The sequence below is a fragment of the Ambystoma mexicanum genome, chromosome 3p (genome assembly GCF_040938575.1).
Source record: "Ambystoma mexicanum isolate Mex_15411 chromosome 3p, UKY_AmexF1_1, whole genome shotgun sequence".
Classification (NCBI taxonomy): Eukaryota; Metazoa; Chordata; class Amphibia; order Caudata; family Ambystomatidae; genus Ambystoma; species Ambystoma mexicanum.
In genome coordinates this window covers 767,640,446-767,667,415 of record NC_090925.1, presented here as the reverse complement: position 1 = coordinate 767,667,415, position 26,970 = coordinate 767,640,446, and the positions used below count along the sequence as shown (strand labels likewise).

Genomic DNA, 26,970 nt, shown 5'->3' with positions numbered 1-26,970 from the left:
GCAGTCCTTGGTTGGACTGAACACAATCCGGTGCCCAGAGTTAAACATTTATAGGCAGAATTACAGCTAGAATAGGCAGCACCGAGATATTAGGACGCAGGAGGGTTTCCGATCTGTAGAGGAAAGAGTGATTGCAATTGTTGTGTTTTGTTAACTGAAGATGTTAAACAATACCTTTGTATAATGATGCACTTACTAACCCCTGTCACACAAAAAGAAAAAACATTTTGCGTATGCCGACTTGTCTCTGTATTTTAGTGAGCAGTGTTAATATTTGGCCTTTTTGTACAAATACATTTACTTAAGAAATATGATTTGTCACAGAGTGGAGGAGACCCTTATATGTATAATATGAGTAGCAAAAGTAGCGTTTGACTGCTCCTTCGAGGTGCGGAGTATTAGAGGCTTACAAATTCCCATTGAGGGGGAGCAGGTTTTCTGGGCCCCCTTTTCTTGAAGTTTATTTATTCACATAATTTATATAGCGCTTTTACCCAAAGCTCTTCTACAGGATTTGAGAACACTGGTAGATTATTATTAGGAGAAAGTGAGAAGCATGACCAACAACCCACACAAAAATAATGGAACCTGGAGAAATTAGGAGACCGAGTGAAGCAAATCGAGTTTCGATGTTTTTTTAAACTGTGAAGGTTTGGAGCAGGAACGGATCTGAAGAGGAAGTGAGTTCGAGAGAAAAGGAGCTAAAAGTTGGAATAAGCGGAACCTGGAAGAGGCACGTGGGCAGAAAAGGATGCGCGCCACCAAGTAAAGAAAAGAACCTAAAGGAAGCAGAGCATAATGAGTCGGGCCAAAATAGAAGTTACAACAATATTTCAGACGTGAGAGAACAATGATTTGAATAAGTTTTAGTTCAAGAAAAGGTAAAAAGAGGCCAGAGTTTTCTGATATTAATAAGATGAAACCGGTAACATTGAACCGTAAAAGCCATGTGCAGTAATAAAGAAAATGACGAATTGAAATGAAAGCCAATATTTTGACCATGAGAATTCACAGAAACCTGTAACGGGGGAAAATAAATACTTAACCGCAGCGAAATAGAAGAATTAGCCAGAAAAAATAAAATGTCTGTTTTTCTTGGGTTTTAACAGAGATACCGGGAGGCCACCCAAGATTGAACGGCCAAGCGACAAGCATTAAATGAGGGAAAAGAAAGAAAAATCTATTCATTTAAGGTGGGCCAGGCCTCCATACCCCCTTTCTCTTGCCCCCATACGCCCCAACCCATGTATTCCCTATTGTACTACCGCTATAGAAAAGCAACAGTAAAATGTGGTAATACAGCCGCGCTGAATTGGGGGCACTTAATATTTAATATTAATGTATGGTTGATTTGTACTAGATCCAAGTTCTTACCACGGGTGCATGAACAGGAGCGGACTCCCCTATTTTGAATTTAAGACTACAAAGGAACCTTTCATATGTGAATATAAATTAATAGACTATTTCCTTGAAATAACAATTGGTTTGGTACCAAATTCGGAGTCATTATTATGGCCATCATCCAAAATCGGCGGGTGTAAATGGCCGGTAACCGGCCATTGCCCGGAGATAGGCAGGTGCGAGAGTTGCCAGGACTTCGGCGAGGGCTTAGGGTCATTACAAGCCACGTACGCACCCCTGAAAAGAGGGCGATTGCTATTCGAACCCCAGGTCTCTGCCCGAGGTGCAAATAGTTTTGTTTATTTATTTTACATGGGAGATTGGGCTGCGCGCATATTGCGTGAGCCTAATCTCCCATGAAGAATACAAAAAATAATATTGCCCCATCATAATGAATAAAAAAGGGACTAAGGCCCTTTTCCATTTCCATGGTGGGCACCGGGAAAGCTCCGGTCCGGCAGGTAAGTGGGATGGAGGGCGCAGGGAAAGGGTCCACGATTTCTTGAAGGGGGAGCATGGGGCGTGTAGGGGTATGGGGGCATGAGGAAGCATCAGGGAGATACTCCCTGGTGCCTCCTCACCATCAAGATGGCGGCACCCGGAGAAGGGCCTCGGGTGACTGGAAAACGTCGGCAGGACTCTGTGCGTTCTCGCCTGCATTTCCAGACACCTGACTGAGCAGCAATCCCAGGTGGCCATTTTGTATTTGCTTTTACCAAGGTTCCAAACAAGGCCGCATGACATGAGCTATGTTGAGCAGAAATGACTTAAGTGAAGGTAACATTCGACTCTAGGCATAATTGATAAAAAAAATTATTCTGGGCCTTGTATATTATGGCAATAATCACGCATTCGGTGGGCTTCACTGGCTAGTGGCTAGTGATGGCCGGTGGCCCAAGTTATAGTTGCGGGGGCCTTAGCACTGGGCCCGGTGCCGTTACCAGGCGGCGAAGGCCACCAAACACGTGATTACTGCCATTAGCACCCTGAGGCAGACCATTGAGTTGCTAATAGCAATATAAAAAAATACAGCCGCGCTGCTTTGTTGTCCGCGTCCAGGCAGTGATTGTCATGGAATGGAAGGCGGGGCTCCGCTCGTAGCCCCTCTGCCATTTCCATGTGTGAAGGAGGAGGAAGCCGACCGGTGAGGGCCTGGCGAAGGCGGCATTAAGATAAGGAGTGGGTATTGAGGGGCTTAATCTGGGATGGGAGCAGGATAGGAGGGGGGGACAGGCAGCGCTGGGTTCAGGTTACTCCGAACCAGGACTTGGATCGATAGATTCAGCCCGGTTTTGGAGCAGCCCGATTGACTAACGCAGCCACAAAGGGTGCCAATTGACAAACAATTCCTTTTCATTGCAAGTTCCTGTTTTAGAAAATATATTGGTTGCCAAAGAAAGTGGTTGCCAAAGAAATGCACCCTGAACAATTAGGATGCGAGTTGTGCTTCGTTCAGAAAGTAGCACACTTTATTGAGACTTTTGAACAAGTGATAGTTTTACTGTAATAAGCAGATTGCATTTGTTCAAAATCTTGCTTTGAAGATATATGTGAATTATCAAATTAAGGGTTCTTTTGTTTATATGGAGATTTAAATGGATGAACTTTTTTTAGTTTTAATTGACACGTTTTATCTTTAAAGGTGCGATTAATGTGGGTTTGGAGTGGACATGTGGACTATAGATTGAAAACGAACAGTGGGGGAGAGAGGACGGTTGGTTGGGAGTGTTCACAAGTGAAAAACAATTGGCCGACAATGCGAGAATCCTTTCTGGGCAGGATGTCTAGCACACATGGCAATATATTGGCACTTTGAGTGAATCTGGGTAATGGCAATGGCTGCCTGGGAAGCCGCGAGGCTGACCACTCTGGTGTCCATGAGTTGGAATGTCAGGGGTTTGAACAACCCAATAAAGGCGTGTAAGCGGTTATCATATGCTGCAAGGCAAAACACCCAGGTATTACTCCTGTAGGAGACTAATGCTACCAGAAATAGACCAGAGATGTTTGCAAAAAGATGGGGATGTATAGATTCCTTGCGGATCACTCATCACGGACTAGAGGTGTCCTTACGCTATTGTATAGGACAGTAAACCTCCGACATTGCTCCTCACAGAGCAGTAGCATGGACAGATATGTCATTGTCCATTGCATGGTAAACAGAGTCACCCTCCTGGTGGTTAATGTATATGGACCTAAAATAGATGAGGAGTTCTACCATTATATATTCAGGAAATGTGACGAAACGCCTGACGTACTGGTATTAAGGAGAGACGATGTTAACACGATCCAAGATATACACCATGACCAGTTCAACATGGCAAGTGGGGTTATCACTAACTTGACTCCTGTGATACTGGATGATATGGTGGATGTATAGAGGCGCCTGGATGGTGTTGAAGGAGGGTACTGTGATGAATCTGACGATGTCATCACTCCTTTCCCTGGGAAAGTCTCTTCCCATGTGACCATGGAAAGTCAGAAGCTACCCGACTCTGACCCAGGCGGTGGCTATCTGTGGAAGGACCACATAAGCGAGGACAACCCTCGGGGAGGCGAAGTGAACCCACTGGGTCAGAACAGACATGTACCTGTTTTCATTGATATCACCCATTTGCCTTCTCCCAATGCTTGTATGGCATATTGTAGTGTGGCTAGAGAATTTCCACTGTTAAAACTGATGACCAACCTTACATACACCCCAAACCCCCTTTATACCACAGAGACCCCCTTGATACCACAGAGAGGAAGAGGGATGGAGTAGCGAGGATCATTATAAGCGGTAAGCCAACATTGGAGGAGATTAACAGGTGTCGGAACATTCAAATATGGCACACGTGAACAGAGCAAGACACTCACTTCTCCTGATGCTGGTTGGGACACGGGAGGAAATCAAGCTGCAGACTGCAGTCAAGAAGCTGTCCAGAGCGACGTCGAGGGAAGTCGGGCAGCGGAGGGGTCACTGTGCTGTTGCTTTGAACAACAGGAGCTACTGAGCGAAGGAGAAGGCAACGCAGGAACATAGGAGCCGACGAGACACACTCCCAGTCAGCAAACATGCAGCGGAAAAAACAATGAGATGCAAGGAACGCCGAAGGCGATTGGGGCGCTTCAAGGTGGATGCGGTCTACTTTTAACAGAAGGAGTGAGCTCCAATAAGGGAGTTGGGATATTGAGTACTGTTGAAAAGGGGTCGGTGACCCGATGTATAAAGAATATAATTAATTGGGTGCAAGAGAGAGTGATTCCTAATGAGAGGCGTAAACCTGGAATGTACACCCAAATATTGAATCCACTGAAAAAGTCCTGGCAGAAGAATAAACCAGGCAGACACCGAGTCTGGGACCTGCACCCAAATAGCATGAAACAAACAAAAAAACACTGGCAGGAGAGTAAACCATAGAGTGGAGGAAAGGGGGGAGAGTTCCCCCATATGTGAACTGTGGAATTTAATGTGAATCTGTGAGAAGTTGAGAAGGCTCAGTGGCGGAGGTCCCCTCCATGAATTGTGGAATTGTGAAAGCAAGATAATAAAAACCCTGGCAGGAGAGTAAACCAGGGATTAGAGAATAACAGTCTGTCAGGGAAGAACCATATTCCTTTTGAAAGAAAAACAGTATATCTGAAAGTAACTGGAGGAGACTCCGGGGAGGAGCCATCCCCCTTAAGATGGAGGAAAGTACTGTTGAACTGGAGGGAACTCAGGGAAAGAGTTGCCCCCCCTGGACTGAGCAGTACTGAAAGTGTTGAACTGCATAAGTGGTGGAAATTCAGGGGACTCCCCCAACCACACTTGAGATTGGGGAAAGTATTGTTGAACTGGAGGAAACTCAGGGAAAGTGCCCCCCGTCCCGCGGACTGTGGCATACTGAAAGTGTTGAATTGTGTAAGTGGAGGAAACTCAGGGGACGAGTCGTCCCCCTTGAGAATGTGGAACATGTAAAATTGACATTTACAAGTCAATAGAACCCTAGGGGACGGGAAGACCCCCCTTTCTGGTGAAACTGTATTGGTTTTCTTTTCTTCACTTTAGAACTTTATGTTTGGAACTTTGAAATGAGCTGCAGTTGTTCAGCTGAAGGATACCCCTATTTCATGTTCTATTGAGTTTAATGTGTGAGGGTCGGCTCAGGATTTTGGACACAGGACACAGAACGGTTTTTGTATTAGACATCCTGACACAGTCGTTCCTTAGTTTTGTTGAGGCAAAACCCACCTTTTCCTTCCTTAATAAAAGTCTTTAACCAACCTCAAAAATGCCACTCTGTCCGAGTCTTACTCTTGATACGTCAGAGTACACATTCTACTCTTTTGTCGACAATATTCCATCACAAATTGATTATTAGATAGTGTCCAGACACCTACTAGGTCAGGTCAGGGACTGCAATATATTGCTGCATACGTGTTCTGACCATTCGCCAATTCGACTTCTGCTGGGACTGGGGTGAGAGGTCTGCCAGAAAATGCCATGGAGATTTAAACCAATGGCCCTTCTTCATTCAGCATTTGAAGTTAATATTCTTGAAAATACTCACATTTTTTCGGGCGCAAACAGCGCGTCTGTAGCCATGGTTGGTATATAGTGGCAAGCATTTAAGGCATACATGTGGGGGTTGCCATGAGCATGGAGTTCGGAGTCCTCCCTACTATTCCTAGGGAACTCACAGAGGGTGAGACGAAACTGAAAACCCTCGCGCAATCGCCTGTTCAGCAGCCTAATGCCAGCACATTAGATAATATTAAGGCAGGATTGGACAAATATGGGGGGAGGGAGGGGGAGAGAGAGAGAGAGAGAGAGAGAGAGAAAGAGAGAGAGAAAGAGAGAGAGAATAGTTTGCAGTTCTCGAGGAGCTGTGTATGGAGCATTCAGGGATGCTTTCCTACAGTTCTGCAGGGTGCTATATGCAAGTCACCCGGCATTTCCAAGGCAGACATTTTTGCATTCTTGAATGCGCTACCGACATCCATAGTCTCGAACGAGACAGCGCGGAAGTGGGTTGAGCAATTCACACTGCAGGAAATAGAGGCCACAATACATATGCTACACAATAACAAGGCACCAGGGAAGGATGGCATGGGGGCCAAGTTTTGTAAAAGTTATAAACATATTCTGTTCCCTTATCTGCTGCATGTGTGGGAGGAGTCACTCGAGACAAAACTGACATTGAGAGAGGCAGTGATCACCCTCCTATTCAAACCGGGGAATTCGGTAGAGGAAATTGGCTCCTATCGGCAGCTGTCGCTATTAAATGTTGACATGAAACTATGTGCAAGGGTCCTGGCCTCATGCCCGTTACCATTTACGCCACACCTAATACATTGTTTTCTGTCCGTGTTTGTCCCTGGGCATTGCACGGTGCTGAACATGAAAGTGCTTAACTCTGTGGCATGGGATTAAGTTACTGTGATGGGACATGGATTTGGTCCATATCCGATTTCCTGGATCAAACTATTGTGCAGTCAACCATTGGCCAGGGTTAGAGTGGGAAGTGGGCTGTCAAAGTCCCTCCCGTTGGTTAGGGGCACCAGGCTGGGAGGCCCTCTGTTCCCCCTGCTATTTACGCTAATCATAGAACCACTGGCTGACTTGCTCTGACATAAGCATAGGGGAATTAGAATGCCCCCCTAACATAGTCTCGCAATACGCAGACGATGTACTGATATACGTAAAATACCAGACAGTCAATCCGGCCCGATAATGGTTGATGTCATTCAATTTGGTGAATTTTTGGGCTTACCATTCAATTGGACCAAGTCGGAAATCTTCCCTCTTACGGACAGCACAAATATTATAGCAACCGGGCTAGACACCCAATGGCCACCACTTAAAATTGAATATCTGGATATAAGGGTCTCCAAGAGCGGTGAGAGTTTGTTCACAGGTAACGTTTTGGCATACTTAAACACCCTGAAATCTAAATTAAGTTGCTGGACAAAGATGCCTCTATCCATGATGGGCAAGATTGCGTTGCTTAAACTTTTAGTGCTCCCGAAACTCCTGTACTACTTCCTCAATATCCTGTGAGAAACCGGAGGGTATTCTCCCAAGCTAACCTCAAGGCTCCCTTATTCAGGTGGCCAAAGGAAGCTTGACATGCTCATATCACAGCCCTGGGGCGAAAGAGCAAAAGGGAATCACCTCGGTAAAGGAGCCCGGGGTTGTGCTTGGGGAAATGCCTCAGGTGCGAGGTGGTATAATGCCAGACAAGGAGAGGAGGGCAAGATATCCGAGGCTTTCATGGGCTGTATTGCATCTGCCTCGCTTCCGCCCATTAGATCTCTTCTGCTGAAAAGATTATGGGAAATACGAGCTAAAACAACATGGCGCCGGTGCACAGCCATCTTGGACACTCATCTCCCATCACCGTGATGAAAGACTGCGTCTTCATGGGCTTTGTAAAGTAAACAAACATTTCATTAGCAAAGGCAGAGCAAGGCCAGAGAACTACATAAATATTGTTGCTGAGTGGACTCACTGTGGAGAATAGTTATTGTATTGTCCAGTGAAGGACGGATTTGAGAGGGAGTCGGAGCGCTCTGCAGGTGCAATGTTAAGGGGTTCTGGGAAAGAATGCGAGAAGAGGGATGCAGGGTTTTTCCTCTATTGGCAGGTTGTTTCCACTCTTTGCCCCTTCTACTTGTGATCTGCTCTTCGGCCGAGGGCAGTCATAACTGAGAAGGGCGGGTACATGCCCCCATAAAGACAAGAGGTTTTTCCTCTGTGGTTAGCAGTTAAATTTGGACCCCCGAGTGATGCAGTCTCACTCAGAGGGAGGACGCTTTGCTCCAGACCCCTTTATTACAAGTGATCTCTTTGCCTACCTGCTCTGGGACTAAGCAGTGTCGCAGTGGCAATATGAAGGTGTTTTCTGCTACCTTAATAGCAGTGATGTACTCTTTTTCTATATTTCTGTATAACAGACCATATGTTTAATTTGTGTATGCTGAGTGAATAAAGGGCCTATAATGAGCCATTAACATTTTTACCTTAACTAATGTTCAAAGTGTGATTTCTTGCCTGTCTGAGTCCAATAACCTGTTTTGCCAGGGTCAGGGGAAGAAAAGTCTAAGGTTCACCCCGCGTGGCCAAACAAAGGCAAAACACCTGCCCCGATCCAACATCCCCTCCGTACGTAATCAATCCTCCAAGGTCCCAAACACAGTTGCACCCAAAAAGCATAACTCCCAGAAACCTTGATTCACCGGTCTCCATTTGAATACTCCCCATCCTTCTTCCTGTCCCTCTGATTATTATTTTCCGCACTCCTAACCTGATCAGACAAAACACTACGATTCCCACAATCCCCTTTGTGCATTTCTCGATCCCAGCTATTCCCGCTTAGCCCACAAGCCCTACCAATCCCGTCCTCTGGTTATCATTTTCCGAATTCTCACAAACCTTCCTGCTTATGTCACAAAACCTACAAAACCTTCCCTCCCCAAGGTTACCACAAACCCTAATCCTAGGGTTATAATTCCATCTATCTACCTCTTTCCCTTCAGACCTAGTAGGATACCTGGAAACTCTACCACCCACTTTATCTGACATTCTAACCTCCTCCTTTTCTGACACAAACACTTTTTCCCGAGACACAAGACAACAGACTTGTAATAAAACCGTTTACTTGACGTGTCCCAACCCCAGCATCAGGTAAAGACAGGCAATTAACCTGAGCCACACGCACCTAACAGCCTTTTCCTTTCCCCACATAAAGGAGCACAGTACAGGCAAGGCGGGCAAGGCAAGCAAAGCGAGCATGGCAGACAGCACGACAAGACGGCTAATCAGGTGCGGCAGTTCAAGAGAAGAAGAAAGGCATCAGGAATCAAGAGGGTCATGGGGAGAGAAGTGACCTTGCCTTTTTTGTCCCAGACCCGGAGAAACCTTCGTAGAAGACAGCCGAAAACCGCGAACAATAGTACAATTGTCTTGCAGCAGATGTCAACGGTCCACGGGCAAGCCTACGTCGATAAGCAGGAGCGAGGGAAGCTCCCTTGACCATGGTACCGGCCTTCACGCCAATAAAGATGAAAGCCAAGCGGTTCAGCACAGCCATTGAGTCGAGGGGAGAAGCGATAAGAACTGGGCAGTGTTGAGTGAGAATCGCAAAGTGGCAAGTTTGAACCAAGTTTAATGAACTGTGTAAAGAACTGTAAAAAGTGTTAATGGGAAACCAGCTGCCGAGGGAAACTGGCACCACATGGGTGTTAATTCAAGAGACTCTGGTCTATCCCCATCTGAGCGAAACTTTGGATGGCAGAAGGCCGTAGGAGAGTCGCCAAAAGAGGTCAAAGTGGTCCTACAGGAGGCCTAGTAAAATCTGTGTACAATCGAAAGACTTTGATCTACAAATTGTGGGAAAGCAGGGGAAGTGACTCAATGAAGGTGAAGTTGGAAAAAGTGAGCCCGGCTGAGGGATGCTGACAAAAGGGGCAAAGTCTAAAGTCACAAGAAACAGTGTGCTGACAGAGGTGAACGCGGCAGAGGGATGTCCACTATGAACTGTTTGAAATGACATTGAGAAACCAAGGGAAGTGAAACCCGCTAAAGAGAAGAAAAGGGTCAGAGCCCGACAGAGGGAGATCTGGCTGAGATTGAGAAGGGTCAGTGCCCAGAAGAGGGGGGCCCAGGGGGTGAATCTATCACCCAGCAAACATTGAAAAATAACTTTTATTTGTTAAAGGAACTTTATTTTGGAAACACAGAGGCCCTTGAAAGCAATAAAACGTAGCCATCCGGGGTCTTGATATCATTAAGGAACTTTCTAGGGATTTGCGCCCAGAAAAGGGCAATCCCAGGGTGAAAGTCGTCATCCAAAGCCCATAGAAAAGAGACTGTTTATTTGTTTTATTTGAATATGTCAGGTCCTCGAAGGCAAGAGACTTTCAAGGAAGCGAGACTTGGCCAAAGACGGTCCTGAGAGCTGCCATTAGAACTGTCATCTCAGGACACTTCGCCACCTCTCTCTACTTGTTTTGCTCTCCTTCTTTTAAGTCACACCATCGTCATGCTCCTATTCACGCACCATGTTAGCACGCATGAGTTTACTGACATCAAGAGAGACTAAAAGAAAATAGACACTCTCACTTTCAGTACCTCTACTGTCCTCTTGCCCTGTCCTACTTCTTCCTTCTTTCAGTGCCAGCTCTCCCTGTCTTTTTTCCTCCTACTCCCACCTCCAATCAGTGTGCCTCAGCTTCTTTCTCTCCCTTGCAGTGATGCTCCTTTCTCTCCCCATTAATTTTCCTTCTGCTAAACTTTCCTGTTAATATCTCTCCAGCTACTGTTCCCTGTCAATATTCCTCCTGGCACCTCTCCCTATCAATATCCCCCCTGCTACATATCCCTGTCAATGGTTCTCCTGCTACATCTCCCTGTCAATATCCCCCTTGCTATGTATCCCTGTCAATGGTTCTCCTGCTACATATCCCCGTCAATGGTTCTCCTGCTACATATCCCTGTCAATGGTTCTCCTGCTACATATCCCTGTCAATGGTTCTCCTGCTACATCTCCCTGTCAATATCCCCCTTGCTATGTATCCCTGTCAATGGTTCTCCTGCTACATATCCCCGTCAATGGTTCTCCTGCTACATATCCCTGTCAATGGTTCTCCTGCTACATATCCCTGTCAATGGTTCTCCTGCTACATCTCCCTGTCAATATCCCCCCTGCTACATATCCCTGTCAATGGCCCTCCTGCTACATATCCCTGTCAATGGCCCTCCTGCTACCTATCCCTGTCAATGGCCCTCCTGCTACCTATCCATGGCAATTGCTCTCCTTCAGGGTTGTCCAACTCCAGGCCTCGTGGGCCAGAAACGCAACAGGTTTTCAGGATCTCCCTCATTAATATTCATGAGCAAAAATGTGCATAGATTTAAAATCACTGTATATCAATTTATCTCATGAATATTAATGAAGGGTATCCTGAAAATCTGACATGGATCCAGCTCTCAAGATCTGAAGTTGGCCAACCCTGCTTCCTTCCACCTGTCCCTGCCAATATCCCTCCTCCTACCTCTCCTTGCCCACGTTCCTTCTGTTACCCGTTCACGACCATTTCTATTATTGTATCATGTACGTTTAGTTTAAACACACTATGCTACACATTAGTTATATTAAGATATAAACAATTATCATACAAACAGTTGTTCTTCAATTCTGCTTAGCACTATAATTACAAGAAACAATTTCTGAAAATGGGGGCAGGGGTTGAATGTGATCACCATTTCAAGGTTCCAAACCCAGCACTTCTAAACAAATCCAGCAAATGCTTAGCCCCTATGCGCAACCACACATCATCAAAATAACATGTCGCATCATTGGATCGGGCTACTCTGAAAAGGATTGAATTCATCAGTACAAGCCCCCGTTCAGAGCAGCCTGAGGGTAGCATGCCCATCTCCAAGAAGTCCCAACCCCCGGCACACAGCCAACAGCCCACTCCTGAGCACCCGAGATCCAATGACGAGGGTGCTAAAGCCCACCTTCAGATAAAAAGCAAATGTACCTTTAGTATCTGCCACATTGCTCTTCTCTACTGAAGTCTATTCTCTGTGTCTGTTAAATCATCATAAACAACAATGAAAGCAGACTTCAGAAGAGAGGAGCAACGTCGTGGATACCAGGGATACTGTGTTTATTGAATATGAAAAGAGGCGGTTGCACCCTCGTCTTTTTAGTGGCTAATAGGGATGTCACCCAACAGGGGTGGGCTGACTGGCAGTAAAGACACCATGGGGGCCCTTTTGGATTGACTGGAGAGCAAAATGAAAGCGTATTGCGTTCCATTTAATTTTTCTGCCTTTTACAAGGCGAGGAGGGGAGCAAAATGGAGATAGCATCTCTGCTTTGATAAGATAGGATGGGTTATTTATAACGCGCTTAATACCCAGGGGTGTCTAAGCGCCGACCCAGGGATAGAACCGGTGTTGCTCGTGTTGTCTTGCTTCCAAGGCGAGCACGTTGCCCCTGAGCTGTCCTACCGAGCTTTGCTTTCCTTCCCCGTCTTGGAAGAGCACACAGCTTTCTGCCTGTATGAGCAGTGCCTTAAGTGGCACTACAAATCGAGCCGGGGCCCATCGAGGGGGCGTGGCCTAACATCGGGGTCTTGATGGGCCGTTAGGCCACGCCCCCTTGACGAGTCCCGGCTCAATGGGCTACTGGCACCCCTGCCAGGCAGCCTTTTGTAGAGATTAGCACCCTCTCCCCTATGGGGGAGAGGGTGCTGATCTCGGCATTTATTTTGTATAGGCTTGCCTGGCAGGGGACAGCGCCTCGCCTATTCAGCCTTAATGGTGTTGCTGCCCCTCGCCAGCTGGGGAGGGGCAGCGTCACCATTAAGGCTGACAGGGTGAGGCCACTGGAAGCAGAGGCCTTTTTCCTAAAGACTGAAACTCCCGCGAATCCCCGGGAGCTTCAGTATTTAGAAAGCAAGGCCTCTGCTTCCAGCGGCCTCACGTTTCTCCATAATGGTGGCGCCGGCCCACGTGCATCCCTTGATTAAAGGGATGCCTCGCAGGTGCGGCGCCACCATTATGGCTGAAAGGCATTTTTTTCTGAAGCCTGAAGCTCTCGCACACGAGCGAGAGCGTCAGGCTGTAGAAAAAAATGCCTTTTCGTGTAGTGGCCGGGGCTGCCCGGGGAGATTAGTGGGCCCCGGCAGGGCCCCGCCTCAAAACGAAATTTCGGAGCAATCCGGGGCACAGCCCCGGCAGGCCCCGGCCAACTTAAAGCCCTGTGTATGAGATTTTCATGCGGGGTATTTCAATGCAAAACGTCTTGATTTAGAACCTGCTAAAGACCAGGCAGTTTCTATAGGAATTTAAAAAAAACACATGCAAAGTATAGCTTGCAAGCTGCATTTTACTTTTCACAAAGGGGAGAACAAAAGCGAAGCTTAAAGGCGGGTTTGCTTCATTTACACTTCACAATTTCATTCCGCTTTGTGAGTGCTGAAAACTGCCTGCAGGGGACCGGCAATGCATAAGTGCAAGCATTGGTGGGGCCCTGCATGCGTTTACCATACATTTTAAAATTACCCCCATTTGTCCCTTGTTTCAGACAGGTGGGAAGGAATGCAGCTCCTGCACTACACACCTGACAAAGACGCAACTCCTGTGGAACGCCATGTCTCACACCCATCAGCTGCCTAGTTGCCCCATAATTAAATCCAAGCACCAAGAATGTTCCCTGTACTTCCTGCTTCATGGCTGCGACTAAGAACGCAGGGGGGCGGCCTTCCCTAACATGACTTCACATGTGCACCTCACAACTGACTCTGAAGCTACATGAGGTCACGGGAAATGTCCTCTTAAAACAGAAGTGCAGTAGTTACAGCCTCAAACTATTTTAGAATGTGCTTGCTATTATTTAGCATGTATTCCGCGCTCTCTTGGGTTTTCTGGTCACATGCCTTGCATTCTGTCATGTGCCAAGCAAACTATGGCCATGGTCGTTTATCAGTACCTTGCTTAATAGCCCCAATACGAGATCTCCTATGGCATATTCCATGTTCTTTCAGAAAAAACAAACAACCATCATCCATAAATGGTCAGTGTATTCATCCCACAGTCATGAAAGACTATTTGAGTAGGATGCTTGCCAAACAGAGCCATCCCATTCATACTCTGCTCATGCCCATCACGCTCTGCCGAAGACCTAAAGGATGCTTCCCAAACAGAGCCAATCCCATTCATACTCTGCTCATGCCCATCATGTTCTGCCCAAACAGAGCCCATCCCATTCATACACTGCTCATGCCCATCACGCTCTGCCCAAACAGAGCCCATCCCATTCATACTCTGCTCATGCCCATCACGCTCTGCCCAAACAGAGCCCATCCCATTCATACTCTGCTCATGCCCATCACGCTCTGCCGAAGACCTAAAGGATGCTTCCCAAACAGAGCCCATCCCATTTATACTCTGCTCATGCCCATCACGCTCTGCAGAATACCTAAAGGATGCTTCCCAAACCGAGCCAATCCCATTCATACTCTGCTCATTCCCATCATGCTCTGCCCAAACAGAGCCCATCCCATTCATACTCTGCTCATGCCCATCACGCTCTGCCGAAGACCTAAAGGATGCTTCCCAAACAGAGCCCATCCCATTCATACTCTGCTCATGCCCATCACGCTCTGCCGAATACCTAAAGGATGCTTCCCAAACAGAGCCCGTCCCATTCATACTCTGCTCATGCCCATCACGCTCTGCCCAAACAGAGCCCATCCCATTCATACTCTGCTCATGCTCATCACGCTCTGCCGAAGACCTAAAGGATGCCTCCCAAACAGAGCCCATCCCATTCATACTCTGCTCATGCCCATCACGCTCTGCCGAAGACCTAAAGGATGCTTCCCAAACAGAGCCAATCCCATTCATACTCTGCTCATCCCCATCACGCTCTGCCGAAGACCTAAAGGATGCTTCCCAAACAGAGCCCATCCCATTCATACTCTGCTCATGCCCATCACGCTCTGCCCAAACAGAGCCCATCCCATTCATACTCTGCTCATCCCCATCACGCCCTGCCGAAGACCTAAAGGATGCTTCCCCAAACATAGACCCCCCACATCCATCACACTCTAGTAAATACCTGGTCGATAAATTCACCAGGAACCAATCTTCCAGACCAACAAGAACTAACTACTCACACTGCCTCCACATCCCCAAGTACAAACTCCAAAATGCCGGTGGGACCAGCTTCCCGGTGTTAGACGTAAAGCTATGGAACTTCCTCCCTACTGCACTCAGAGCCGAACCTTCCTTTTGGGCCTTCAGAAACAGAGTAAAAGAATGGCTTTTCGCCCCTTGCAAGTAGGTACTGGGACGAGGAAAAGGGATATGGAGGTAAAGCATGGATTACTTACTGGTAATCTGTATTGGTCCTATTCTTCCTCGTCACAGTACTTACATGTTGCCCGCCCACCTGGGTGGAATGGTCCAAAGGAATAGGAATGAACTGAGGCATGCTGGGAATTAAGTGTATTATATCCTCAGGAGACAAGGGGGAAGAAAGTAGAAAAGAACGGTTGAGGAATGGAGATAGCTGACATCAAAAGCAAGTACTGTGACAAGAAAGATTCGGAGGAGTAATGAAGATTACCGTAAGGAATCCATGCATTGACGGATTACCTGTACGTTAATGCCTGTTAATTAAGCAGCTGCCACCATCTCCACACAATTTAATTGTGGGATTAGGTTATTTGGAGCAGTGCTGGGAGAGCCAGGGATCCCTTGGCTGGGGCAAATGGACATGTAAAAACAAGAGAGGCCTGTGTTAGGGGCTCAAAAAGAAGCTGGCTGCAGAAAAGGGTTTGAGGGGCCTGGGGGCAGAGCAAAGGGGTGTGAGGGATTTGGGGGCCGAGAAAAGGGGAGTGAGGGGACTGGGGGCTGAGAAAAGGGGATGAAGGGACTGGGGGCTGAGAAAAAGGGAGTGAGGGGACTGGGGGCCGAGAAAAGGGGAGTGAGGGGACTAGGGGCTGAGAAAAGGGGAGTGAGGGGACTAGGGGCAGAGAAAAGGGATACAGGGGGCTAGGGGCCGAGAAGAGTGGTTCAGGGGTGCTAGGGGCCAAGAAAAGGGGAGCGAGAGGCTGGGTGCTGAGAAAAGTGGTGCAAGGGGGCTGAGAAAAGTGGTGCGAGGGAGTTAGGGACTGAGAAAAGTCAGTTGGGTCCAAGAAAAGAGGTGCAAAGGGTCTGGGGGCCTAGAAAAGGGGTGCGAGGAGGCTGAAGGCCGAGAACTCTTTTACAGGGGTTGCAGGCATCTGAAGGGGCTCGTGGCCAGCCCCTGCTTTGGGCAGGCACTGACCCGAGATGAGGGTCAAGCCAGACCCCAAGTTTTGACCCGGGACAGCCCGAGCCCCTGCAGGCGCACCCAGCTCCAATGTTAAGGTGAATCTAGGAAGGGTACTGTGTTGCAAGGGTAGGTGGGGGATGAGCCAAGGCAAAGGGAACCTAACTCGCATTGGCCACAAAATAAGTCAAACAGAGGTTGGAGCGGTCGGGAGCAGTGCTCATATACTTTTTATTTTTAAGTTTCACTGTTCCTATACTTTTATTTTTAAAAGAATCCATTCTGGAACAGTTTCGTTTTAAAATAAAAGTGCTGGGAGAAGTTGAAGCTTGCACTTCAGTGCACTGCACTGAACATTCCCTTAAATAACAGGTGTGTTTGTTTGGGGGTTTGGATTGGGTGTGGGAGGGGAGCAGGGATGGGGTTTGTGTGGAGAGAGAAGCAGACTGGCAGGGAACATAGCTCCACTACTTCTTTTCGTACACTTCGACCACTGAAGTCAAATGATGGGTGCCAGGTGAGACAAAGTGAGCGCTGTGACTGCCGAGGACTCGCTGCATCTCGAATAAACAGTAGCTTCTTAAAGGCGGAGAAATGAGTGAATGGTGCTAGCCCTTGTGGACTCGCCATTCACCACAAACCTAAGAACCTGACTGGCAAGCTCGCTCTCACCTGGGTCTGCCTGTGTGTCAGGCAACGCAAGCGGGCAGCACTTCACGGTTATTAATGGGCCTGAGAATTTGCCAAAGTAAACACGCGAGTTGCCAAGGCCCGGTTTCTTTTCCCTAACGCCTGTTACCGGGATCTCTGCGGCACTGGGCGTGGAAGCGTTCTTTTACGGCGTCTGTGAATCAACCTCAGTACCAGCACGCGGCCAAGCCTGCTCTCTCTGAACCTGGCACGAGGATGGGGCGCTGTTCTTTTCCGCCAGACTTGTCTTGCACTCACAAACGTTCTCCTTTCTCACAGGACATGGGAAGTTATGAGCATGTCACAAATGGCGGCTAGACGTACGCTGGTGTGTTTTGCTGCAAGTGAGCCTGCAGCCAATGGTGGAAATGAAAAAAATGTAAAGGGGGGGTCCCACAAGGGCCACAGTAGGGGTGGAGTGCTGAAGGGGTGGAGTTCTAAGGAGGCGGAGCTGGCAGTTGGACTCCACTCAAAGGAAATGTTCAAAATAATATTTAAAAACATGGTGTGATTTCTTTCCTGTTGCTTCTTTCCAAACTCCACACTGTACATCAATTCCAGTTAAAATCACTTCCATCACTCTCTTGGCCCTCTTCCTGCTTCCACCTCGGAGGCTAAGAACCTCTGGGTCATCTTCGACTCCACCCTCTCCTTCTCTGCTCACATCTCTGACATCTCTCAGAAGTCACACTACCAGCTGCACCTCCTCAGAGGTAGTCTTCCTTTCCTCTCCTTCCGCCAGAAGCTCACTGTCTCTAGATCGCTGGTTCTCTCTAGGCTGTACTACTGCAACAGCCTTTTTCTAAATCTACCTGCTTCTACTCTCTGCCCTCTGCAACTCATCCAGAACAGGACTGCGAGACTTGTCCTTGGCCTCAAGCCAAGGGATCATATCTCTCCAGGACAGAAATCTCTGCACTGGCTCCCAGTGGCTGCTAGGATTAAGTTCAAGACCCTCTGCATTGTCCACAAGGCTTCTGGGGCCTGGGACCTCAATACCTTCAACTCTCTCTTCCTATATATCTTGCTTCTCGAGGCCTTCGCTCATCTACCTCCAACTCCCTCAGGGTTAGTCACTTCGCCAAGCAACATGTTCGTGGTAGATCTCTTTCTTCGGCTGGGTCCTCCCTCTGGAACAACCTCCCTGCCTCCCTGAAACTTGAGGAGAATCATCTCTGGTTCCAGAAGCACCTCAAAACCTTCATCTTTGCTTCTGCTTTCTCTCTTCCTCTCGCCTGCTGAACTCCTGGCTGAAACTGAAACTGCACTGGTCACCTGGCTACCCTCTGATCTCAGGCCCAGGTCACCTCCCCCACCAGTTGCACACCTGCAATGCCTCCCTGGTAACCCCCACACTTGGGGACTGTTTTCTGTATCCCTACAGTCCCCTACCAGCACTTGACAACGGATGTCTGCACTTACCCTTGCACTTTCCACCAGCTGCCCGCACCTTTTACTTATTGCTTTTATTTATTCTATTTATTTTTAATGTCGATCACATGTACTGCACTGCCCCTTCCCCCTAGCCTCCGGTACTTTCCCCATCTCCTTTCCCCTGCACGTCTCTGTCTTCCTTCTGTTCCCCCTCCCTTGCCTCGTCGCGCCTTGAAACACTTGTATAGAGGCGCGTTATAAATGCCATAAATTATCATATCATGGCAGTCGTGCACCCAAAATACTGTTGGTAATGCAGTGCTTGTTCGTACATTAAAGGATCCATAGACATGCTCTACAGTAGAAGAATATAATGGTAGCTCAGCAGGTTAAGAGACTGTTGCTGAGATGTTAAATATTCAAAACTGGTTGTTAAGCGTATGAATTTCTGCAATTCCTTATAAAATAAAACAAGTGTTATAAAATGTGTTTGCCTAGGGCATGAGTTGGCCTGGTCGCTTGCTTATATTCAGGGAGGAGGTGGGGGTGATTCTGCCCCTGTAATGAAAATCGAAAGATGGCACCCATGAACCCACAGTTTAATTTCCTAAACAACTGCTGTCAGCACAACAGAAGCATTTATTTGTGATTAGCCAGTTTGACAAGCATATAACATCTGTATAAATATAACCTTTGATAAAACCCAAAGGGTCACACAAATGACAGAGTATGTGCGGTAGTCCGACAAAAATAAAAATGTCAAAGGAAACGAGGGTTATGCAAGCAGCATTTTTCAGTTTGGAAATTACTTTTGCTTTTCTATGGAAGTGTGAAATGCACATTTGGAAAACAATAGTGTGCACAGCATGTAGAAAGCCTGCTTTCACCAGTGATCCCCCTTCCCAGTTATATTCATGGCCCATTGATTCCTGTGGTGTCCCCTTCAGGCCAGAAGAAAGAAACAGGCTAAGCAAATAGAACCTGCATACGTGCAAATGACGGAGGCACAGCGCAAATTACATCACCGAGCACCCAGCGTCCCTCGGCGATGCTGGAAGCTATGCCACATGTTCAGTACTTCGAATTGATCTGTGTACTGAAGCAAAACTGTGATTTTTGATTTCATTATTTATTTATGTTAAGATTATTTGATTTGGTTACATGTAAATTGTCTATAAATGTTTTCTTTTTCATGTTTGAATGTTTTCAATTTTAATACAAACCACGTGTATTCACAACCATTGTTGTATGTGAGTTTTCTTGTTCAACCCTCTTCTTCTTTCTGGACAATCTCATGGGTAATAAACTTAGAGATTTCACATATTAGTACCAACAATGCCAGGATTCCCATTACTATGATACCGTTGTTTCATTCACTGACAAACAGTGGGAATAGACCTGGCCAGTAGCAGTACTATTTTTCCTTGATTTTTGGAAGCTCGGTATAGCCTGGTTAGGGCTGAGGCTGGCCGGGTCCCGGGATCCAGCCAGACATCCGATGCCGGATCTCAGACCCTGCAAGAGCCGGCCCATTGGCCAGTGCTGCCTGAAGCGCTTCATGCACATGCTAAGGTCACATGTGTGCACCCGTGGTGAGTAACGGCACCTGTATGGGGCAACAACAGAACATTTCAGTCTTTGCGCTTTCAGGAGGAGCAGATCGGCCAGGGCTGGTGCAGGCCACAGGTAGCCTAGGCACCAACACAGATGCTCACACTCGTGGGGGCCTTGCCGCCCCTGATCTCCATCACCGCCAGAACTGCATTGAGGAGGATGTACCAGAAACTGTTCACGCACACACTAGCCTTGTAAGCTCTGTGCGAAGGGTGAATGGTAACAGATATTCATTGGCGTGACCAGTGCCTGCAGCATGTCCTCCAATACGTGCTGACGGTAGGTGAGAGGAATTGGTGAGACATTTGCACCCACAGGCCCCCACAAAGCCAACACCGCTTCAGGTAACAACCAAAATATGCGCCTTCTCTCAAGGCAATTGAATGGTCACAAAATAGCCCCGAGCTCTCTTTAAACTGTATCGTTTATTTGCTTAATTCTGGCTTGTTTGACGAGCACAGAAAAAGGTCTACATAGTCATCAACTTGAAATGTTCTTTCACATCGTGCATAATACCACGCTGCGAGTCAATGTCAACCAATGACTGCAAGCAGGCGCCCTTGCCACACAGTGTATTTTGTTGTGTCTTTGCCCAGGGTAGATTTCTGTGAAGCTCACAATTTTTTGCATTCTGGTACTTGTAGCCTTTTATCCAGGATGGGGAAATAAAGCTGGAATAGCAATTTTTGCTTGCTAAAGATATTTGTGTAAGCATTATTATTGTATCCCTTGAAAGCCAAACGTTAATGCCTTTGTACCAACTGGAGCTTAGAAAATATGTGGTCAAGTGTATACATTGCCTACTAGCCTGAGCCAGCCATTTTCTCTCACTGTGTCTTATCTACCAACGTTGGGACTCCCTAGCAGTCATGAAGTTCAGAGTGCGCGGTATTCAAATAAGCCTCACTCATAGATGGTCTATAGGTTTGCTTTGCATACAAATTTAATATTAATCATTCATATATTGCACACCATAAAGATGTGTGTGTCTTGGCTTGTTCATGGCAAATTCTTGTAATGCCACTTCCCATAATGCACTGGAGTGTCAAAGACACGTCACTTCCGTTTACATCCTTTTCTCGTGTGCGACTTCAGGTAATGTGCACGCATGTGAAAATGGGTCGCTCTAACCCGCCCTCAGTAGCTGCAATGAGATTGGTGGCCCAGAGGTAGGGGGCAGGGAAGGCGGAAGGGCTTTTGTCCATGAACAGGTGTGAATGGTCGGTCGTAATACACGGGAGGGGAGCATCGCGTTGCATCCGGTGTGAAATAAAGAATCACAAGGCCTATACAAGGGCCCAATAAATAAATAAATCTAGCAGATGACCTTATATTGCGTGGCATTTCCCTTCACTGTGAATACAGTTTTAAAGTCTCACACACTTTCTTAGGCTTTTATTGCGATCTTCCTAGTCAGGGCGGGTAAAATAAAGCAACGTGCTCGATAAGTTTCTAAAACGATTGATATAATGTCACGTTCGTGTATTATCTGATTTGTGTAGTTTTAAATGCATGGCTGCAAAACTAATATTTAATCTTTTCAAACCCAAACCGTAACAAATACTTATATTATGTATAGATGGGAACATACGTGGTCCAGTGCATACATTTCTGGCTGGGCCCAAATCCTGATTCCAGCACTTACGTAAAGTGTGTGATCCTGGCCATATCATTCAATGTCACTGCGATATATCGGCAAAAATTGGGAGTACGGGCATTAAAATCCTTCCTAACAACGAGTCAGATTTAGGGGGTCATTTTCGCATCCCACTTAGTGGTAAATGAAGTGTATAAAACATGTGTAAAATACGTATGCGTGGTTTTTGACTCCATTTCCCACTACAGGGGATTTTCAAGGTTTTTAATGGCTTGAGTGGGGTCCCAGAAAGGAACTTACGTGCGTGCTACTCCATCCATTCCACCTTTTCAAAAACGAATGCATATCCGCCAGCATCGGATTCTGGTGATGGCAGACATTTATTAGCTTCCTATGTGGTCCAAGCAATAAAAACATGATGTTGCGTTATGTTATTGTGACTTTTTCATGGTCTACAGGCGCTCACAGCATAGGAGGACGGCTAACATGCCAGCGATAGAGAGAGTGGTCCTCTCTATGCAGTTGGCAGAGGGTACAAAATGGCCGCCTTCGAACCAAAGAGCAGGTACGGTCAAATGTGTAGAGGAACTCATCAGGATGATCAGGGTTAAAGCCAAGTTATACACCCATCTGCCCCTTGGTTAATTTATGCGGCCACCCTGTGTCCCTCAGCAGGTTTCAACGGCGATTGCGAGAGTTTATAGGCGGCTTTCTCTAGCCCCCTAGTTTACCCACAGGTCATAGTTCTTCGTGTATAATTAGTGGTCATCCTGACTCTCTTTTCCTTCAAAGCCTGGAATCTTGTATACATCACAACATTGGTGCCTAATCAGTGCAAAGTCAGTCTGTGATTAAGAGAGGACTGCATTAGGCTGACGGAATCAAATTTAATGCAAATAACTTAAAAGTATACCGTTATACCAAGCTTTTGGTGGAATCACGGATTGTAATGTTTCAGTGTGCTAGGGTCCCAAAGTCTTAGCTCTGAAAAAAGGGATTTACACAGATTGAAAGAGACTGCAAATAGGATAGGAGCGGGACAAGTGGGGCGAGAGACAGATAGACACGGATACAAATGGATACGAAGACACATGGCTATGAAGTCACATTAGTCTTGGCCAAGTGAGGAAACCGGAATAACCTCTGGACACCTCTTACTGGCTACACAAGGCCACATGAGAGGTGGGCCTCATCTCCTGGAGACCGCCCACACACTGCACTCTGGTCCTTTGTGTAAATCCGTGACCATCTGTGTGCCCTTGCCGGTACGTACCCTTGTGTCAGTGGCAGCTTTTGTTGCCGGGGGTGGGTAATAGGGTGCCAGCGGGGGTTGGGGCTGCACTGGGCCCCAGGAGGACACCTGCACCACTCCCTGCCTTGTACAAAGCGGTTAGTAAGAGATGGACTGTTTAGCTCATCTGCGTGTTTCGGGGGAGGCGGATCGCCTGTTTGCCCTCTTTCTCATAGGTACACGGGGGCACCTCCCCTACTCCAAGTCTTGTGCCATTCTCTCTGCCCTTTAGGGTAATGACAGTGGAGAGAGGCCCTGGACTAAATGGGTGTGAGGGGGGACTGAGCACAAGTGACCCTAAGAGCGGCCAATGACTGAACAGCCCACCTCCAGAAGAGAGCCACCGCCTTCCGAGACAGGACCGAGATGGAAGGAGGGGTGGAGATCTACTTGAAGTTATACAAAGAGAGGCCCATACCTGTACAGGGAGGAAGCCGGAGAATCTACCGCTTAGATGGAAGCTGCTGCCTTCATAGAGAGGCGGCCAAGGATTGGAAGATAGTGATGTTGCGCATACACAACATTTCGGACGACTTTACGGAAACGTAGGTATGGCAACTGTGCCACTTACTCACGGTTTTCGAGCAGGTAATAATCCACCCCCTTCTCTTTCCTGGTGCTTTCCTTGGCTCTACTACTGCCATTTATTGCTAAGTAAAATGGGCATTATGGGGCAGGGAGTGACATCCTCAGAGGGAGTGATGGCCTACTCTGGAAGGCCTGGGTACATGATGACCTGCTCTACTGTTCCTATGTATATAGGATGGCCTACTCTCGGCGGTGCAAGGAGTGTAACTGTTCTATTGGAACGGTCCGCACTGATCTGTTGCAAACCAAACTAAAAGCCTACCTCCTAGTCTCTGAGTTACCCTCTTCACCTACCTCTCATGTGCCTGCTAGCTAACATTTTTCCCTCGCCTCCAACCGGCCTCTGTCCCTCACTTACACTCCCACCGCTCTAGCACTTCAACCATCATGGTCACATCCTGAGCACAGTACCGCCTACCTGCACTTAAAAGTGTCCAATGTTGGTTAGCCTTAATGTATGGATGTCCACTTATGTATTGTCCCGGTGACTGTTCCATTTACTCCCCTCCACAACCTGGTAAGAATGTGCCTCAAACTCACCCCATAGTAAGAAGCTCACTGCTTGCCGTCAAATCTGATTTCTTATCTATTGTACGTTCTTTTGCGATCCGAAGAGCATTGTTCCTCCGGTATATAAATAAATAAATATAAACAATATTGTTTTTTGTGCCATTAAACAATCCTCAAATATAAAAATAATTTGTCCTGATGCCCACTGTAAAGGAAAGGCCAGTTTTTACACCCCCCCCCCCCCAATCCGAAAGCACCCAAGTGCATCCACCCAGGTGACCCCTGTCTGGGGTTTAGCTCTGCATTCCAGTGTTCTGATGACCAACAGGTACTATGTTCGAAGTGACCAGGAAGGGGACCCCCAGCCTGAAAAGCAAGACGGATCAGGCCTTTCTGCTCTCCCATCATCTCAGTGGGAGCAGAGACTCTCCCTGCTGCTGCATGCCCTCTCTCCGCTAATAAAGAAACATGCCAAACTGCACAGAGTTGCTTCCTGAAGGTGAAATTCTCAAAACATGAAAAGCCTGAAATTTGGTGAAGTTGAGACATTGACAATATTTACATTTTAGTCCATTGGTAACATTTGGCCAATTCAAAATGCAGGTTACAGAGAAATCGCCCACAAAAGTAGCATTTTACAAACAATTTCCTGCGGGAAAAAAAACACAAGTCGTTCTATTGGAAGTTCCTCAAAATGTAGAAGACTCATTCTAGGAAATTTCCAATAACCAGTCTACTTTTTTTTTTCAATGTCATCAAAGTTATTGGGTACATGGGAAATGTTGGAATTTCCAATGACACTGTTCTAAACTGTTTTCAAGTGTGTCATTGTTAAAGTAAAAGTTTTTAGAAATTAGTAAAGAGTTAGAAAAGAAGTTGAAAATGTTATTGAAACAGTTGTTTGAGGTTTTGACAAAAGTGCTAATTGGTGTTAAAACGTTATACAAGGTTGATTATGGCATAGCAAAACTTCGTCATTCAAGAGAACCCTCCCGTCACCAGGAAGTGCCTAGAATTGTAATGTTGTACAGTTGTTAACGCAGTAAAGAAAAAATGCAACTTTGTATGGTGTTTTTCGATGCCTTAGGGCGGTTGCGAGTTTTAACATTTTACACATCAAGAAAAAAAAGAAATACTCTCCCTACCCCTTCTCAACCCAATCCTGACCCTCCAATTCCTACCTCATTGCCACCATAATTCCCATGTATTTCAAGGTTCATTTTAGTGGAGAGAACAGAATTTCAGAGACAGAGACCATGTACCGCTTACCTCCATCTTGTCTGTGAATTCCGCCAGGAGGCTGTCATTGCGGCGGCCCAACTCCTCATTGCGCTCCAGGAGGGCCTTGCCCAGCTCGGCGGCTAGAAGCAGGTCCTTCTGCTTTCGCTGCAGCAGGAGACCGGGTTCTTCCTCGTCTTCCTCCATAACAGTGCCCACCAGATCCCCCCCGGTGTACGAGTCCTGCCTCTCCAGAATGAAGGGGTAAAAGTGCTCCTCCATGCTGGGCGAGATCATGCCAGTCCTACGGAACTTCTCCCGTCGAGCTTTCGTGAAGAGTTGCAAATCTCTGGCCTTTGGGTAGTCAGTCTTCATGGAAGTCATGGTCACTCCTCACAAACCAACCATGACAATCCCCAGAGGGCAAGAGCTAGTGACGCATCCCTCTCGGTAAACCTTAACATCCAATGATCCACCAACGAACCAATATTCCAACCCAATCATCCAACGCTCAACTTTAATGTTCTAATCCAATCTCCTAATCCAAAGTTCTAATCGCACATTCTTGAAGAATGCTCAACTCCAATTCTGCGTTCTCCTTTGTTGTTCTCGATCAGTATCACCCTAGTATTATCCTCTCAGTTTCCAAACCATTGTTGTTGACATCCATCCGCCCAATCCAAGTCCATGTTCTCAACCAATGTGTTACTCCACCGCGTTCTATTGCAACATGCCATGCAAACGTTCAAATCCCACAGTGCAAGTCAAAGATTTAAGCAATCGTTCACAACCAATATTCAGATCCAACGTTTCCCACCAGCGCTTTCTGCATCGGAGCTGAGAGCGGGTCCTTCTCTGGATGGTTGATGCCGGGCTCCCTTCCATCTACAGCTCCATATTGACCTTGGCGGATCTACTGGGAGAGAAATGACGAGACATATTAACACAACCCAAAACTTAGCTCCTGAGCGGGCGAGGGACTTGGGAGGTGGTAACAGATGCCCACACAGTGTTTGCCTGTCCTCCCTTCAGGGCAGATGTCAACAAATTAGCATTTAAAAAACATTATTTCAAGATAACCATTAAATGTTCTTGCCGTTCCAGCCCCACAATCAGCGGGAACACCTCTAAAGCCTTTAATAGAGCCATTTAAGAATGAGGCGCGTCCAGTTTTGCTACCACGTACGATTGGCCTGCCTTACAAACACACCTGTTGGTAAGCATGTGTGATGTGCAGGGTGTGACATGGCGCCCTAGGAGGGGTCAAAGAGTAGACACACCTGTACAGTCAGGAGGGGCCTCCACTCCTTGCATCTGTTCAGGTTGTGCCTCTTCAATGTGCTGTGGAAGCTTACCCCGCTGCTGTCTGTAATATGCCTCATGTCTGTGTCAGAGTGGAGTGCATCGCACCTGCACTGCTGCTGCCCACGCTGCACCTATCCTGTGTTTATGAGAAGGCTTGCATTGTACTACAGTTGCACTGCAGGAGGGGCACTTACACCACAGCTGCCTCTGAGAGACGTGCATGTGTGCGCGCGAGTGTATGTATGTGAGAGTGTGTGAGAGAGTGCAAGTGGGTGTGTGTGTGTGTGAGAAAATGTTGGGGGAACCATGGCATCTAAATGAAAGGGGACCCTGCCAAATGAGTGGGACAACAATGAATTGAAATGCGCATTTCGAAATTTCCGGCCACGAAATGATGGGGGTTTACCCCAGCTCTCGGAGTGCAATGGTTGCATTGCTGCTAGGAGCCCTGTATCGGTGGTGGAGATGTACGAAAAGCAGTAGTGGAACTATGTTCCCTGCTGGCCTGCCCCCGCTCCCCACAATCCCCATCGCCATGACCCCTCCCACACTCAATCCAAACCCCCAAAGAAACACGCCTGTTG

At 47.2% G+C, this 26,970-nt stretch overlaps 1 protein-coding gene across 2 annotated transcripts in view; it reads right to left on the bottom strand.

Moving 5' to 3' along the window:
* BICDL2 (BICD family like cargo adaptor 2) overlaps window positions 1-26,970 on the bottom strand; it is a 268,403-nt gene that overhangs the window by 185,217 nt on the left and 56,216 nt on the right. Inside the window, exon 2 of one of the 2 annotated variants that reach the window (XM_069651703.1) lies at window positions 25,133-25,997. In XM_069651703.1, coding sequence (XP_069507804.1) covers window positions 25,133-25,465 — 333 coding nt within the window. In that variant the 5' untranslated portion in view covers window positions 25,466-25,997. The remainder of the gene's footprint in view (window positions 1-25,132; window positions 25,998-26,970) is intronic. The other variant, XM_069651704.1, reaches the window with a different exon arrangement.